A 16,960-nucleotide genomic window follows, 5' to 3' on the forward strand; every position below is an offset into this window, starting at 1 on the left:
ACCATCCCCAGCTTACTGTCTGTTGGATTCTCCTCCTTCTGATTATCCCCCCCCCCCTACGGCCAGCCTGCCCCTGGCTCCACCTAAGCTTACTGATGAACACACACCACAGCCCAGGCACAGACAACACAGGGGCTTGTGACCTCTGCCTTTCACTCTGCATCTGAGGCCCTCCTCCTCCAGGAAGCCACCTCTCATCACTCCACCCAGCTAGGTGCAAGACTGGATGAGCTGCCGCTACCTGGTTGGGTCACTGTTGACGCATCCCTCGTCAATTCTGGACAGGTGCATGGTTTGTATACACACGAGTACTTTGTGCAGAGGCTGAGATAGCTTCTTCCAGTGCTGAATCGCTACTTCCCAGATTCCATAGGTAAGTGTTGCAGCAGCCCTGGTCCCCCTCCTGCAACAGTTCCCCTAGAGCTGCTGTTGCTCCGCAACCCATGAAGTCACACACAGCACAACAGCCCACAGTGCAACAGCTCCCAGTGCAGTCACTCCCCCTGTGCAGCAACCCCTAGTACTTTAGCTCCCCAAACAGCCATCCCCCCACACCCATCCCGGTGTAGCTGTCCCAGCTTACCAGTTCCTGGTGAGTCACTGCCCCATGCAGCCACTCTCCCAGTGTAGCAGCCCCTAATACACGCCCCTCCCCCAACCCACCCCTGCCCCAGGGCATAAGCGTCAGGGTCACACAAAGAAACTCAGGTATTGAGATTTTTTTTTTTTTCAAAAACTCAGGTACTGTGACTTTTTTCTTTTGTATATTTATCTGTGATAAGGTTTAACTTATAACTTAGGCCCTGTACAAGAGTAAGATTTTGGGGTTGGGGATTTAGCTCAGTGGTAGAGCGCTTGCCTAGCAAGTGCAAGGCCCTGGGTTCGGTCCCCAGTTCCAAAAAAAAAAAAAAGGGTAAGATTTTTTTAACAATAAAGTAGCATTGTTCTAATAATATACTGTATCAAAAGTTATATAAAACTTATACATTGTTTCTTTCTTCTGTTATCTTTTAATGTTTCCAGACACTAAACAGAAAAAAAAAATAAACAAAAGCAAAAAAGCAACAGAGATTGGGGTGGGGGCTACTGCAACCTCTGCACCTCCCAAATTTGTAAACGGGTTAAAATGTGGCACCTGCCTCTAATCCTAGCATTCAAGGAGGAAGAGGCAGGAGGATCTCTGTGAGTTCAAAACTAGACTGGTCTACATAGCGAATTTTAGGCCAGAAGTTCAAAAGGAAACAAAACCAACAAAAATTTCTGTTCAGGGGGTTGGGGATTTAGCTCAGTGGTAGAGCACTTGCTTAGCAAGTCTAAGGCCCTGGGTTCGGTCCTCAGCTCCGGGGAGGAAAGAAAAAAAAAATCTGTCCTGAAGGACCAAGGGCCTCTAAGAACTTAAGGTTATGTATGTGGAGGGTACTTTTCAATGGTGGGAACTCAAGGGGTTTCTCCTCCAGTGTGGGAATGAAAGAGTAGGGGGCAGGGGCAGATTCAGGAAAATCACTCCTGGCTTACTGGGACCTGATGAACAAGAGGATTTGGCGGGGCCAAAGGACGAAGGGAGCTCAGAATTAGTCTTGGGACTGAGATCCAAATTTCCAGCGTGTCTTCTTCCACTAAGATGTGAAGTTTTTGTCTCAGCTCGTGGGGTAGTGGCCCGGCAGGCAGCGGCTTTGGAGACCAAGGACGCTTTGATTTGTCGACTGAAGTCACCTTAGACTCTGCTGGAGCACAGGGTGGGTGCCACGGAATAGTGGTAGACAGCGGAACACATAGAAGAGTAGACCTTCGGGGGTCATAGGGTCTCCAAGATGAGCTGGAATCCGGGTAGGGCACTGGTCGACTTTAGGGACCACGGACCCCTGTGCGCTGTGGGCTTTTGTACTCGGGGCGCCCGCTCTGGAGTCGGGGTGGGCAGAGAAGCAGCCGGGAGGTCCTAGGTGTAAAGGTCCCCTGCACTAGCTGGATCGCAAGGGGAGCCCACCTCCCGACCCCATCCCTCTGCAGGCAGACTCCGCCCCCTGCTGCAGCAGCCAATGGCGGTGCGCGGTGGCGGCCGCTGCCTGGGAGGCGGAGCGCGGCTGCAGGAGGTGGAGCAGGGCTGGGGTCGTGGGGACCGGAGCCCGGGAGGCGGGACCGGAGCCGGGGCGGAGCTTCGGTCGCGGGGCTGCGTACCGAGACCCCCGGGGACAGAGGCGCGCTCCCCCCTCTCCAAGCCCACGTCGCCTCGCAGCGTTCCCGCGGGGAGGAGCCGGCCAGCCGGAGTCACTCGGCGTCGCCAAAGTTTGATTCTCCTCCCCGGGAGGAGTCTCGGGGCCGCGGTCTCTCCGGACACCGGGCGCCACCGCCTCCCAGGCCGGGACCCGAGTCTCCATCGCTCGGAGTCGGAGCCTCGAGTCGGGAGACGCTGCGGGCCTGCGCACGCGCCGCCGCCCTCGCCCTCCTCCCCGCGGTGCTCCAGGCCCCCCGCCCCCCAAGTTCACGAGTTACCGGAGTGGACGGACGGCCCGGAGCCCGAGCGGGGCCATGGAGGAGCCGCTAGGGTCGCCGCCCGCCGCCCTGTCGGCTCTGGAGAAGAACGTGGCGGAGCTGACCGTCATGGACGTGTACGATATCGCGTCGCTCGTGGGCCACGAGTTCGAGAGGGTCATCGACCAACACGGCTGCGAGGCCATTGCACGCCTCATGCCCAAGGTCGTGAGGGTCCTGGAGATCCTCGAGGTGCTGGTTAGCCGACACCACGTCGCTCCCGAGCTGGACGAGCTGCGCCTGGAACTGGACCGGTTGCGCGTAGAGAGGATGGACCGCATTGAAAAGGAGCGCAAGCATCAAAAGGTGGGCGGAGGCCTCAGTCTGCCGGTCTGGGCAAGGGGCGGCGGCTCCGTGGATGCCCTTCAGTCCTGGGCAGCCGCTTGTGTCCTTTGTGGCTGAGTTTACAGAGTGTCTAGAGGCTGGTGAGAGAAGAAGGGAGGCCTGGGTCCAAGCCTGGGGCATCGAGTAGCAGTGTGACCTTGGCTAACTTGCTGAGCCTCTCTGCTCTGTCTCCTGGTCTTTTCTGTGGTTGGTGATTCCAGTAGAACCCACCTACGAGGACCAAAGGGAATGCAGTGGGTACCGTACTTAGACAGTATTATTTTATTCCAGGAAGGAAATCAGTCCCCACCCACCCCTCTTCATCCTATCCTAAGTCCCTCCAGAGCCCTCCAGTCCTGAGCCCGGCTCTGGCTTCATAGTTGCAACTTTCTTCCCAGGGTTCCCAATATATTCACCTGCGCTTCCCCTGCCTTGGTCGCATCTTGAATTCTCTTAAATAAAAGTATGAGGGGAGGATTTTTCTTCACTTTATAGATGAGGAAGCAGAGGCTCCGAATGGAGAGGGTTTTATCCCAGGTTACTGGTGAGAGTCCCCACCCTTGGGAGATAACTTCCAAGGTCTCTTCTCCTGTCTGCTTGACCCGGGGAATTGACTAGCTCCAAGTGGTTTTCAGGCCCATCCTTTGCCCGAGGAGCAGAGCCGTCTGCCTTTGGGAGACCAAACCAGTCTAGGTACCTCAGGAAGGGAAGTGGGAGACGTGTGGTTTCCTGCCCTAACCTCGGCCTGGGCTGCTTTTGACAGATCTCTCGGACTTGGAATGGGAGGAAACTCTCTCCCTGGATGCTAGGACCTGTCCCAGCTTGCTGTGTGGCTTTAGGAAGTTTGGATGGCCTCTCTGAAACTCGCTGGCAGGCCATCCTCTATTGTATACTGTCAGGATGGATCTTAAGTTTTCTGAGATAATGGTCAAAACTAGGTGTTCGGTGTTACCCTGGAGACAGACAGAGCATGGGTGTGTGTAAGAGAGTCCTATGGACAGGTTGGCTGTGTTTGTCCCTCTGAGTCTGTGCCCTGGGGTCAGGAAGGAAACTGAGCTCCTCAGAATCAGTCACATTTCCAGGATCACACTTGGAGCCGGAAGGTGCCTCCCTCAGTCCTGTAATTAATTTCCAGAGTCTCAGGGCCAGTGGGACACTGGAGCCACACAGCCCCCCACGGTTGGCAGGCTGTAAGCTTTGGGGCAGATGGCTGGCCTCTCTGTGTCATGGTGTCCTCTGCTATTGTAGGGTAATCACGGTCTCCACCACCGTGTAGGAGAGGGGTGAACATCAGGGGGTGACTGGATAGAGAGTCCTCGGGACAGCCACTGGGGCCAGCAAGATGGCCCAGTGGGTAAATGAGTTTGTTACCAGAGGCCCACAGGGTAAAGTCTGGAGTGGGGACATGAGATGCCCCAGAGGTCATTGGAGCCCCCACCTAGGCATTTCTAACTTCCCCTGCCCCATATTTCACCTCCCCTAAAGGGCCTCCAGGAGGGAGGGCCCCACAGCTCTCCCGTGCTGAATCCATCCTACCCACAGGCTGGGCCTGGTCTCTGCCAGAGTCCCACTGGCGCTATTCCGTGTCCCCTCCCAGCTCTTTATTTCTGCTGCGGCTGGGCTGGGCCATCACAGGTCACCAAGTCAGATGGAATTCTCAGCTTCTCATTGGCACTTGTTGCTTCAGAATGTCACCAGCTGCAGCCAGGAAGTAGGCACCACCAGCGTCTGTTTGTAAACAGCTCGGGTGGAATCCCTCCTTCCCCAGCCTGGGCCTGTTGGTGTGGCGTGGCTTGTATACAAGGTCAGAACAGGCCCATCTGATCTCTACTATAGCCAGAGGTTCTTCAAGCTACTCCCTCCCCCCTCACACTGGGAAAAAAAAAACCTCAGCACGTCTTTCATCTGTCTCCTGACTCTCCCTTCTCCTTCCCACTCTGTAAACACAGCCTCAGAAAGGCTGGCCTTCCTCAGACCTATTCCACTGGGCTCATCACTCTGCCCGAGACCACAGACCCATGGTTCTCTCTGATGATGCAATGTGTGCAGTCCTATGGACGTGCCTCGGTGTGCAAAGTGCTGTCCTGGGTGACGTGGGCGGGACGCAGCTGGGGGAAACTGAGACCCATTCTCAAGTCAGGTAGCAGGTGGTCAGGAAGAGAGAGCAGGGGCTGTCTGCCTGTGTGGAACACACAGTCTGTGTTGTTCACTCAGCAATTATACAGTTTTAAAACCAAGGATTCGGGGGCTGCAAAGATGGCTCAGTGGTTAAGAGCTCCGACTGCTCTTCCAGAGGTCCTGAGTTCAAGTCCCAGTAACCACATGGCGGCTCACAACCATCTGTAATGGGATCGATGTCCTCTTCTGGTGTGTCTGAAGACAGTCCCAGTATACTCATATAAATAAAGTGAATAAATAAATCTTTAAAAAAGAATTAAGACTGGAGACCCAACCTGGGGCCTTACTCGTGCGTTAATTTTAACACAGGGAATAGAAACCACTACATCCGTTGTGCGTCCAGTCCGACGTGGATTCGGCATACAGAAAGTACTATTTCTCAGGCTCATTGTGACGCTTGTGACACTGCAGATCATATCCAGGGGTTCACACGCGCTAAACAGGAGCCCTGCCATCCCTTCGAATAAGAATTACTGAGTATTTATTTTTTTCTATTTTGATTTATGTGTACAAGTGTTTTGCCTGCCTGGATGTCTGTATATCACATGCTTTGTGCTGCAAAGGCCTGAAGAGGGTGAGAGGAGCTATTTAGATGGTTGTGAGCCAACCTGTGGGAGCTGAGAATTGGTTCTGTGCCCTCTAGAAGAACAACCAATATTCTTTATAACTGAGCTGTCTCTCCAGACCCATTAATATTTTTTAACCTAATTTTTTTTTTGAGACAGGGTTTCTCTGTGTAGCCCTAATTGTCTTGGAACGATTCTGCAGACCAGGCTAGACTTAAACTCAGAGATCCACCTGCCTCTGCTTCCCTGGAATTAAAGGCCTATGCCACCATGCTTAGACTATATACAATTTTTTTTTCTTTTTATGTGAAGAGGGCATTGGATCCCCATTACAGATGGTTGTGAGCCACCGTGTGGTTGCTGGGAATTGAACTCAGGACCTCTGGAAGAGCAGTCAGTGCTCTTAACCACTGAGCCATCTCTCCAGCCTCCTCCCCCCACTTTTATTTCATTTTTGTGAGTCAGGATCTGATGTATCCCAGGCCAGCATCAAACTTGGTATAAATCAGAGGATGACCTAGAACTTCTGATCCTCCCGCCTCTTACCTCCACGGTGCAAATACAGGTGTGGGGCACTGGACCTAGTTTATGCAGTGCTGGGAATAGAACCCAAGGCTTTGTGTGTGCCAGGCTGACCAAGCCTTGCTCAGTCAGTCAACGAGTTCTCTAACAGTAGAGTGAGGATTAAAAAGAAAGAGACAGCTAGACCACACTGTAGCATGACCCCCAGCCAGTTGTAAGGCTAGAAGGCGAATTTATTTTTTCCTAGTCCGCTTTTATACCGTTTTAATTGCATGCAAGTTTTTTTTTTCTTTTCTTTTTTTTTCAGAGCTGGGGACCGAACCCAGGGCCTTGTGCTTACTAGGCAAGCGCTCTACCACTGAGCTAAATCCCCAATCCCCCGCATGCAAGTTTTAATTGTATGCAAGTCGTATGGTCAGTTCTAGGTGAAGGGAACAAACAAGATAATAAGCAAAGTCCCATGATCACTGTTTCTAAGGGCTTTACAAGGATGACCAAGTTTATCTGAGCCTACTTCCCTGTCCTAAGCCAAAGTCATACTCTTGCCTGAAGCCTACTTCTTTATTCTAGCCTAAAATCAGATTCCTCTCTGAGCTTACTTCCCTGTCCTGGCCCAAAGTCAAATTCCTGCCAAGCGGGCCCAAAAGCTCTCCACACCAGGCAAGCGCTCTGTCTACTGAGCCATATTTTATTAGTGAGTCCCTGGCAACACACACCTTTAATTCCAGAACTCGGGAGGGAAGGAAAGGCAGGCAGATCTCTGAGTTCAAGTCTAGCCTGGTCTGTAGAATGAGTTCCAGGATAGCCTGGGCTACATGGAGAAACCCTGTTTAAAAGATTTTTTTTTTAAATTTTTCACGTATATTTGGTGAGGGGGCTACACACATGGAAATCAGAGGGCAAGTCATAGGAAACTTCCACATGGTTCCCCTTGTCAAGGCAGACCTAATGAGCCGAATTAGAGGGCCCTCATTCTTTTTGTTAACCACACATTTGAAATCCAACATGTGTTTCCCCCGTACTAGCATGAGTGCATATATTTAAAAATAAACAGAGATGTCGGTCAATGTATGATTAAGTGCCGTGAAGGAAGTAAATCCGGGAGCTATGGTGGAGACTGTCTAGAGGGAGGTCCTCAGGGAAGTTCCTGATGACACATTGCCTGAGCCGAGGGCTGGGTGAAGTGAGGAGTCAGCCACAGAGAGGTCTTGGAGGGGAGGCCTGTACCCACAAGCAGACACACACACACCTACGTAATTAAAAATAAAGCCTGGGGCTGGAGAGATGGCTCAGTGGTTAAGAGCACCCGACTGCTCTCCCAGAGGTCCTGAGTTCAATTCCCAGCAACCACATGGTGGCTCACAACCATCTGTAAAGAGATCTGATGCCCTCTTCTGGTGTATCTGAAGACAGCTACAGTGTACTTAGATAGAATAAATAAATAAATCTTTTAAAAAAAAAATAAATAAAGCCTAAGAAAGGGAAGGAGAAAAGAAGGGCTGGGGCGCAGCCCAGTTGGTAGAGAGGTTACTAGCATATGTGGGGGTCCGGGTTCAAATCCCAGCAATGTAGAAACCGGACATGGGGAGCCTGCCTATAGTCTTAGCGCTTGGAAGTAGAGGCAGGAGGATCAGGATGTAAAGGGCCAGCCTGCACTGCTTAGGGAGTGTGAGGGCAACCTGGGCTACACGAGAGGAAAACCAAAGCCAGTGGAGGCTAAAATTGGTATCCATCTCCTGTGGCTGCCGTAGACGACAACACTGGCTGCTCAAAGGGGGAGAGATGTGTTGTTCGCTGGGTAACTCAGGCAGCGAGCACACACTAACGTACAACGGAGCGAGGAACCACGGGTACAGATGCGCGACACAATGTGGGCAGGACTGGGTAACGCTGCAGAAGCCAGGAGTCAGAAATGGGTTACCCTCAACAGCTGGACCTCAGTGGTGCATTTGGCAGGCTGAGGCAGGAGGATGCCAACCTGGGCATCTCAGTGAGACTCTGTCTCAAAAAGATACACAAAAAGGTGTGCCTTGACGAGGGGATGTACCTTGTACGAGGCCCTGGACTCTGCCCCCAGCACCAAAAACTGTAAGAATAAAAAATAAAATCAAGGTGTCGGAAGAGATTCCATTGGTTTACATCCTCCTGCTTATGACCCTTTCCTTCATGTTCAGTGCCAGCACATAGCATCTAGGCTTTAACCTGTGCCACGTCCTCTCTTACTCTGACTCCACTGACATTTCACAAGGGCCCTATGAGCTCATAGACCCACCAGATCTCCCCGCGGTCAAAGTCCCTTTTGTTACAGAAGGTGGCATCGTTAGGTTCTGGAGACTGGCATGTGGCTGACCTTGTGGGGGGCATTGCCCTACTTGTTTTGCTGGTTGCTCCTGATACCCATTCGGGCCACTCTGCGTCCAGCTTGTGCCAGCTGGTGGCAGAGGAAGGGTCTGGCTCAGTTTCCAGGCCACCCCTGTGTGTAGGAAGGTCCCTGACCGTTCCTCCATCACATCTCAGCCTAACTTGATACTTCAACCCCTTTGGGGCTTTGAACCAGCTGTAGGTATACACAGCCATGGCCTTATTTCCTCGGGGCCACAGTTTCGTGACAGAGAGTGGGATGGGGGAACTTCTCTACAAGATGAACGAGCGAGGGTAATGCTGGATGTCCGGCCACCTGGCCAGCCTGTGACAGACTGTGGGAGGGGAAGGCTGGCCACATCCTGACTGTGCGGGTACATTCTGGGTGCCAAGTGCCATTTTAAACCCTTCCCATCCAGCTGCCTGTCTCGTCCTCCCAGCAGCCCTCAAAGAGACATACTGTTTTCATTTCTGGGGCTCCCAGGGTTTAAAGAACTCGCCCAAGATCAGCTATTTGTAATTCAAGCCTAGGTTGGCATGTCCCAGCCAATTTTTTTTTTTTTTTTTTTTTTTTGGAGCTGGGGACCGAACCCAGGGCCTTGCGTTTGCTAGGCAAGCGCTCTACCACTGAGCTAAATCCCCAACCCCTACCCAGCCAATTTATAATCCCAGCTCCTGGGGAGGCTGAGGCAGGAGAGTCAAAACCAGGCCTTCCTAGGCTATGGGGTGAATTCAAGGCCAGCGTGGACAATTTAGTGAGACCATATCTAAAAGTAGGGCTGCTGCAGATGTGGCTCAGTGGTAGAGCCCCTGACTAAAATCATCCAATGAGAGGCTGGGGGCGTGGCTCGGTGGTCGCGCCCCTGATTAAAATCATCCAATGAGAGGCTTGGGACGTGGCTCAGTGGTAGAGCCCCTGCTTAGAATCCTCCAGTGAGGGGCTGGAGGTGTGACTCAGTGGTAGAGCACCTGCCTAGAATCCCCCAATGAGGGGTTGGGGGCGTGGCTCAGTGGTAGAGCCCCTGCCTAGAATCCCCCAGGGAGGGGCTGGAGGTATGACTCAGTGGTAGAGCACCTGCCTAGAATCCCCCAGTGAGGGGTTGGGGGCGTGGCTCAGCGGTAGAACCCCTGACTAAAATCATCCAATGAGAGGCTGGGGGCGTGGCTCAGTGCTAGAGCCCTGCCTAGAATCCTCCAGTGAGCGGCTGGGGCATGGCTCAAGTGGTAGAGCCCCTGTCTAGGATCCCTCAGTGAGAGGCTGGGGGCGTGGCTCAGTGGTAGAGCCCTAATCCTCCAATGAGAGGCTGTTGGCGTGGCTCAGTGGTAGAGCACTTGTCTAGAATGTATGAAGCTGGGGTTGGGGATTTAGCTCAGTGGTAGAGCGCTTACCTAGGAAGCGCAAGGCCCTGGGTTCGGTCCCCAGCTCCGGGAAAAAAAAAAAAAAAAAAAAAGTAGAATGTATGAAGCTGGGTTGGGGATTTAGCTCAGTGGTAGAGCACTTGCCTAGCAAGCGCAAGGCCCTGGGTTCGGTTCCCAGCTCCGAGAAGAAAAAAAAAAAGTAGAATGTATGAAGCCCTTGGGTCCATTCCTAGCATCTCAGACAAGCAAGTTTGTGTTGACAGGATCCAGATTTGACCCTTCAGCTTGGGTTGTATCTAAGGCACAGCCTTGGTGCCTCCCAACCTCATGCACGCATGAGCCCGGGGGTTACATGTTCACAGTTGTACAGACAGTGCCGCAGTAAAGTAGATAGCGTTTGCATTGCCTTCAAAGAGGAACACACTCCTGGTGCCCCTCAGCTCCAGCCAGACGCCCCAGGTTACCTTTATTTTTGTGCATTTGCCTGTTGGGACATTTCATAGGAATGGCATTTCGGACTGTGTGATCTTTTGTGCCTAGCATCTCTTTTTTTTTTTTTTTTTTTTTTTTTTTTTTTTCGGAGCTGGGGACCGAACTCAGGGCCTTGCGCTTCCTAGGCAAGCGCTCTACCACTGAGCTAAATCCCCAACCCCCTAGCATCTCTTCTTAGCTGAGGCTAGCCTTAGCAACATTTCATTCCATTTTAGGTGCAGCTGATAGCCCATTGTACGTGTGGGTTGACTATTTACGCCTTCCTGGGATGGTAGATGCTACCTCTATTCTTTCTGCTGTAAGCAACATTGCTATAGACCTTTGTATGTATACACTCTCACGTGGGGTGAGGCATAGCCCAGGCTGGCCCCTAACTCACCACAAGCCTCCAGCTTCAGCTTCCTGAATGTTGGGATCACAGATATGTGGTATCACTCCCAGCTTGGGCAAGTATCTTCGCATCTCATGAGAACATCTGAGGTTAGAGTTACCGTGTCTTGGGAAGATCTGCGTCACCCTCCACACTGCTCTGCAGAATGCCACAGGGCTGAATATTGCCAGCTCTGGCCCCTACCCGTTGGTCATTTCTTGTTTATTAGAGGCAAAGTCTCACTTGCCTGACTCACATCAAATTTCTCCCTCCTCCACCTTCTGAGCGCTGGGATTAGAGTTATGTATAGACCCCATGTCTGGCACTTAAAATATTTTTTTTTAAGATTTATTTATTCTATATAAGTACATTGTAGCTGTCTTCAGACACACCAGAAGAGGGCATCAGATCTCATTACAGATGGTTGTGAGCCACCATGTGGTTCCTGGGATTTGAACTCAGGACCTCTGGAAGAGCAGTTTATTACTCCAGCTCCCTTAAAATACTTTTTAAAGAAAATTTTTGTTTCCATTTATTTGGGAAGGTTGGAGAATGGCTTGGTAGGCAAGAACACTTAACTCTCCTTGCAGAGGACCCCAAGTTCAGTTCCCAGCACCCACATGGTTGCGCACAACTGCCTGCACCCCCAGTTCCAGAGGTTCTGTTGCCATCTTCTGGCTTCTTTGGGTACTGCATGTAGTGCGCATATGTGCAGAACACGCATGTGTAGTAAAACAAGTAATTTCTTTTTTTATTTTATTTTATTTTTTTTTGGTTCTTTTTTTCGGAGCTGGGGACCGAACCCAGGGCCTTGTGCTGGCTAGGCAAGCGCTCTACCACAGAGCTAAATCCCCAACCCACAAGTAATTTCTTTAAAGATTCATTTTATAGTCTTAATATTTCTTATTACTATTCTTAATATTTGGAGATGGAGTCTTACCATGTAACCTTAGCTGGCCTGGAACTCACTCTGTAGACCAGGCTGGCCTCAAATTAATAGAGATTTGTCTGCCTCTACCTTCTAATACCTTCTAAGTGTTGGGATTAAAGAACCACATCTGGCCCTGTTTTTATTCTTTTTAAGTGTGTGTGTGCGCGTGTGTGTTCATGAATGAAGATGCCTATGCTGGCCCAAAAAAGGAACCAAATTTGCATCCTCCATTAGAGCAACGCCTACTCTTAACCTCGGTCCCGTTTGAAATTTCATAGATTTTTTTTCTGAGATTTTTTTTTTCCCTATAGCCTATGCTGACCTCTAACTTGAAGACATCCTCCTGTCTCAGCCACCATGAACAGCAAATACGGTTAATGGACTGATCTCATGGTTCTCTCACATGCCGTTTAAATTTAGAGGTTTTGTTTCCCTTATGGAGGGAAACTGAGACTCTGAATGGTTACAAGTGCTGCTCAGGCTGCCTCGGGCAGATGTCCTAGACAGCAGAGGATCCCTGGGGCTGTGGCCCTGTCACATCACGGAGGGTCTCTGCAGCCTCTCTGTGCCCTGAAGAGGTGATTGGGTACACAAGACTCTCTACCAAGGGATGGCTTATCCACACAGCTGGGCTAGACCCTCGAGGCCTCAGTGCACACATCAGCAGAAGGGGCCCTCCTGGCTCTGTGCGTCACTTGCCAGAGACCTGCTTCTCTTGAAGGAAGGGGGTGACTCAGAATCCCAGAAACTGAGCAGTTCTCCGGATGGGCTGGTGAGATCCTGGTGACTCTGATCCTGGTGTGACCCTTGCTTTCCCCGCTACAGGAGTTGGAGTTGGTGGAGGATGTGTGGCGGGGGGAGGCACAGGACCTCCTGTCCCAGATTGCCCAGCTGCAGGAGGAGAATAAGCAGCTGATGACCAACCTCAACCACAAGGACGTGGGCTTCTCCGAGGAGGAGTTACAGAAGCACGAAGGTGAGGCATGCCATCCCATCGGTCCCCGTGACCACTCAGAGGCCGTTGCCCTGGTGCTGCTGTCTTTGGCTCCTGTGGTCAGGTGGATTCACATCTTGACTCTCCCAGGGAGAAATGACTTTGGAGGTCCAGTTCACCAATGTTGATGTCAATTCAATTTAGACATCATGGTTTTCCACTGTTTCCTCTGGGCCCTGGGACACATTGGACGAGCCAGACCGTGGCCACTTGAAACTCTCTTTTAACACAGAGGGGGCAGGCAGGAGATATGGGAACAGAAAATAGATGTCTTCCTTTGATTGATGGCAACTGACACTATGTAAGGGCTGCGATGGGGACATAGGGTAGCAACTTGTGGTCACTTTACTTCCAATCATCAGGGTGGTTACCATTAACCCCTAACAAAGTACTATGTTGAGTCACGATAGTGCCATGAACAGGCGGTACATCCCAAAGCCCTGGGGTATAAATGCTTGAGGGAATCCTGGAAGGCCAGGGTAAGAAGGTGGTCGAGGCCGAGAGTGGCTGGTGATGATGTCAGAGGAGACCAGGGGGTGAGATTACCTGGCATCCTAGGGCAAGGTTGGGATTGTTGTTTGTGTGTTGGAAGAGGATTTGAGGCAATGGCCACAGGACAGGGTGACTAGCAAGACACTGGGGACAGCGATTCTGATTCGATCGGCACTGAGGCTGTCAACTGTCGTCTGTCCCATAAACAGTGCCTGGGGCCTTCATCCCTGACTCTGCTGGGGCTGGGAAAGGAAGAATAGGTAGTAGTTGAGTTTGGTCTGGATCCCTGTGAGCTCCGTCCAAGCAGCCATCCCTTGACATGCACGTTTGCCTCTTGTAGCTGACACCAAGGAATCTAATCTCAGATATATTGATATATTTCTTTTGTCTTGTTTTTGAGACAGGGTCTCACTGTGTAGCCCTGTCTGGCTATGGGATTTGCTAGTTGGGCCAGGTTGGCCTTGAACTCACAGACCTCTGCCTCCTGAGTGCTGGGGTTAAAGGGAGTGCACCTGGCTGCAGACTTTAAGCCTGAACAAGTCCCTGGCCCCACCCTCTAGTTTGATGGACAAGAGCAGATTTGGAAGAAGGCCCTGTAGAATCTGTGGTTAGAGAGGATAAAGTCACGGGGCTGGGGATGCAGCTCAGTTGATGGAGTCCTTGCTTAGCATGCATGGGGTACTGGATTGGATCCTAGACATGGCATATATCAAACCTGGTCACACATGCCAGCCCGTGGGTGGCAAAGGCAGGTGGATCTCTGAGTTCGAGGCCAACCTGGTCTACAGAGAGAATTCCAAGACAGTCAATATGTAGAGAAACCCTGTGTTGGAGGAGGAAACAAGGAAAGTAATGAAAGAATTTAAAAAGGAGAGACAAGGGCTCAATGGACACAGCACTTGCTGCTATGTCTGACAGCATGGGTTTAATCCCTGGGTCCCACGCATGTACTGATAGAGACTGAAGGGACCAAAAACAAAAACAAAAACAAAAAAAAACAACCCCAAAACACCCAACCCTCAGGTGAATGCCCGTCTGGAATTCTCTTTTAGGTGTTCGTTGTGCAATGTATTTGATGGCTTTAGAAAGCAGCGTGCTACAGTGCTGTGTGATTTGACGGACTCACAAGACCGTTGTGTGCCTTGGTTGCCCAGTTTGAATGGAAGAAAGCAGTAGTGGTCCCCCTCCCATCAGTGTGTCTGGCATCTTATTTTGTGCGTCCTGGATCTGTCTGTCTCTTTTCACTGCTGTGTACTATTCCATTGCATGGATGGACCATGTCTGTCATTACCCATAATTGGAGCTTCATGGTTGCATCCACTTTTTGCCTGCTGGGAACATCCTTTCAGTGTTTGTGGGGAGGCCTGGTTTCAGCTCTATGGGGTCCACATGGGGAGGCCTTTCGGTGTTTATGGGGTCCACGTCCAGGAATGGAATTGTGGGATCATTTTATTTAGGAAAATCTTGGTATAGCCTATGAAGCCTCCTGGGGTGATCTTGGAAACCCACTGCCCATTCTAGCTCTGAGCTGCTTTTCCTGAGGTCCCTTCCCTCTGGGAATGTGGCTCTGCCCTTCCCCAATCCCTGCTGACCAGTGTGGACCGGTATAAGGCGTATGCACTTAACCCTGAGTGTACTCGGCTTCCACGGGACCAGCTGGAGGAGCTGCGTTCTCCACGCCGCAGCATCCCCCACCCGAGCCAAGAGCCAGGCAGATGCCAGGCTGCCTTCGAGGTTATTTTTATTTTGTGGGGAAACCATGGGAACACACCAGGGACCATGTGTTCCCCACCTACTAGAGGAACAGGCATGGGGCCGGCAGTACCCTGGAAGAAAGAGGTTGGCTCTGGTGACCTTGAGAACCAGTCAAGAGTGCCACCGTGCAGGGCTAGGGTCAAGGGGCATAGGAAGGCTCAGGAGCAGGGGTCAGATTTCTGTGGAGGTGAGCTAGGGGGAGGAGGGTTGTTCAGAAGTACCCACTCTACGTGGACTACCAGATTCCTGAATATGGACAGATGCTGTGTCCCGGTCTCTTCTGTCTCACCACAGAAGCCTTCAGATTAAAAATCCCCTCTGGTAGTCAAGTGGTGGTGTCGCCAGCTTTTAGTCCCCATACTCCGGAGGTAGAAACATGGGGATCTCTTTGAGTTCGAGGCCAACCTGTATTACAGAGCTAGTTCCAGGATAGTCAGGGCTGTCAGAGACACCGTGTCTCAAAAAACAAAAATAAATAAATAAATAAAATAAATAGGGGTTGGGGATTTGGCTCAGTGGTAGAGCACTTGCCTAGCAAGCGCAAGGCCCTGGGTTCGGTCCCCAGCTCCAAAAAAAAGAATAGAAAAAATAAATAAATAAATAAATAAATAAATAAATAAATAAATAAATAAATAAGTCTCCTTTGGCATCTGTCCAGCCAGAGAGCTGTCAGCACACAGAGCTGTCCACTGAGGATGTCCAGGCATTGCAAAGGGCTGGAGAGGGCAGGGGTGAGCCAGAGAGACTTGTGGAGCTCTGCCCATGGCCCTGAAACTCTGGAGGAGTAAATTTTGTCACCAGAAGCAGAGCAGAGCCAACCACAGAGTCATTTTCATTTCTTTGAGGTTTTCTTTATCTTATGCCTGTATGTATGTCTGGGCACCGTATGTGTGTCTAATACCATGGTGATCAGCAGCAGACATTGGATCCCTGGAACTGGAGTTAGGGTTGTGAGCTGCGGTGTGGGTGCTGGGAACTGAACCTAGGTCCTCTGCAAGAGCAGCCAGCACTCTGATGAGTTCTCTCCCCATCCCCTTCTTTGGTTTCAATTTTGTTTTGTTTTGTTTTGTTTTCTTTGCGAAGAAAGTGCAAAATAGCGAGGTGGAGTTAGACTGGATTAGTCTGGTGGATGCTAGAGGTAGTCACAAGTACCCTTGTGAGATGGAAACAGAATGTGACAGACAAGGGAGCAGAGATGTGTGTCATGGAGACGGAGAATACAGAGGGTATCCTGAACCCCCTGGCCATATTCATTCATACACCCCCCTCCTTGAACTTCAGCTTCTGGAAGGAGGGTGCTTCTGAAATTATAATTTATTCTTTTTTTTTTTTTAATTGTGAGCTAGAGCGAAAGTTCAGCAGTTCAGGGTTCTGGCTGAGGACCCAGGTTGGACTTCCAGCACCCCACATGGTGGCTCACAGCCGTCTATAACTCCCAGTTTCAGGGAACCTGACAACTCCTGATCTCTGTGACATACACGTGGTGCAAAGACATGCATGCAGGCAAAATATCCCTACAGCCCAAAAAGGAAATACGTTTCTAAAATCCATTTTAACAAAATCGTGTGTGTGTGTGTGTGTGTGTGTGTGTGTGTGTGTGTGTGTGTGTGTATGCGCATGAGTGTGTGAGCACATGTGCATCTACATGGAGGTCAGAGGTCAACTTTGAGAAATTGGGTCTTGAGCTCTGCTCTTTGAGACCAGAACTTTTTTCTCCTCTCTGCTGCTGTGGTGTAGTTTGGGTTTCCTGGCCCTCAAGTGTCCAGGCAGTTCTTGCCTCCCATCTCTTTGTGGGGATGCTGGAATTACAGATGTGTACTGGTGGTGTACCGTATGTGGCTTTTCTACATGGGTTTGGGGATGGAGTTCACATTCCCAGATTTGCTAAACAAGCTTTTTAACCTTCTTAGTCATTCTACGGACCTTTTGGGGTATAACATGAGGACAGGGTCTTGCTAGGTAGCCCAGGCTGCCCTCACACTTGTATCAACCCTCCTGCCTCTGTCTCTACAGTGCTAGGATTGCAGGTGTGTACCACCACCCTTTGCTAGAGTTAGGGTTGTGAACAATTTTCAAATTGTTTTCGG

General features: G+C 50.9%; 1 protein-coding gene across 6 annotated transcripts in view; it reads left to right on the forward strand.

The window, feature by feature from the left end:
- Positions 1-2,191: 2,191 nt before the first annotated feature.
- The window catches only part of Rilpl1 (Rab interacting lysosomal protein-like 1), a 37,516-nt gene continuing 22,747 nt past the window's right edge, over positions 2,192-16,960 (forward strand). For 5 of the 6 annotated variants that reach the window (XM_087578396.1, XM_087578393.1, XM_087578397.1 and 2 more), the window contains exons 1-2: positions 2,192-2,835; positions 12,458-12,608. In XM_087578396.1, the coding sequence (XP_087434522.1) occupies positions 2,527-2,835; positions 12,458-12,608 (460 nt within the window). In that variant the 5' untranslated portion in view covers positions 2,192-2,526. 6 annotated transcript variants of the gene reach the window in all.

The sequence above is a fragment of the Rattus norvegicus genome, chromosome 12 (assembly GCF_021556685.1).
Source record: "Rattus norvegicus strain SHRSP/BbbUtx chromosome 12, alternate assembly SHRSP_T2T, whole genome shotgun sequence".
NCBI lineage: Eukaryota > Metazoa > Chordata > Mammalia > Rodentia > Muridae > Rattus > Rattus norvegicus.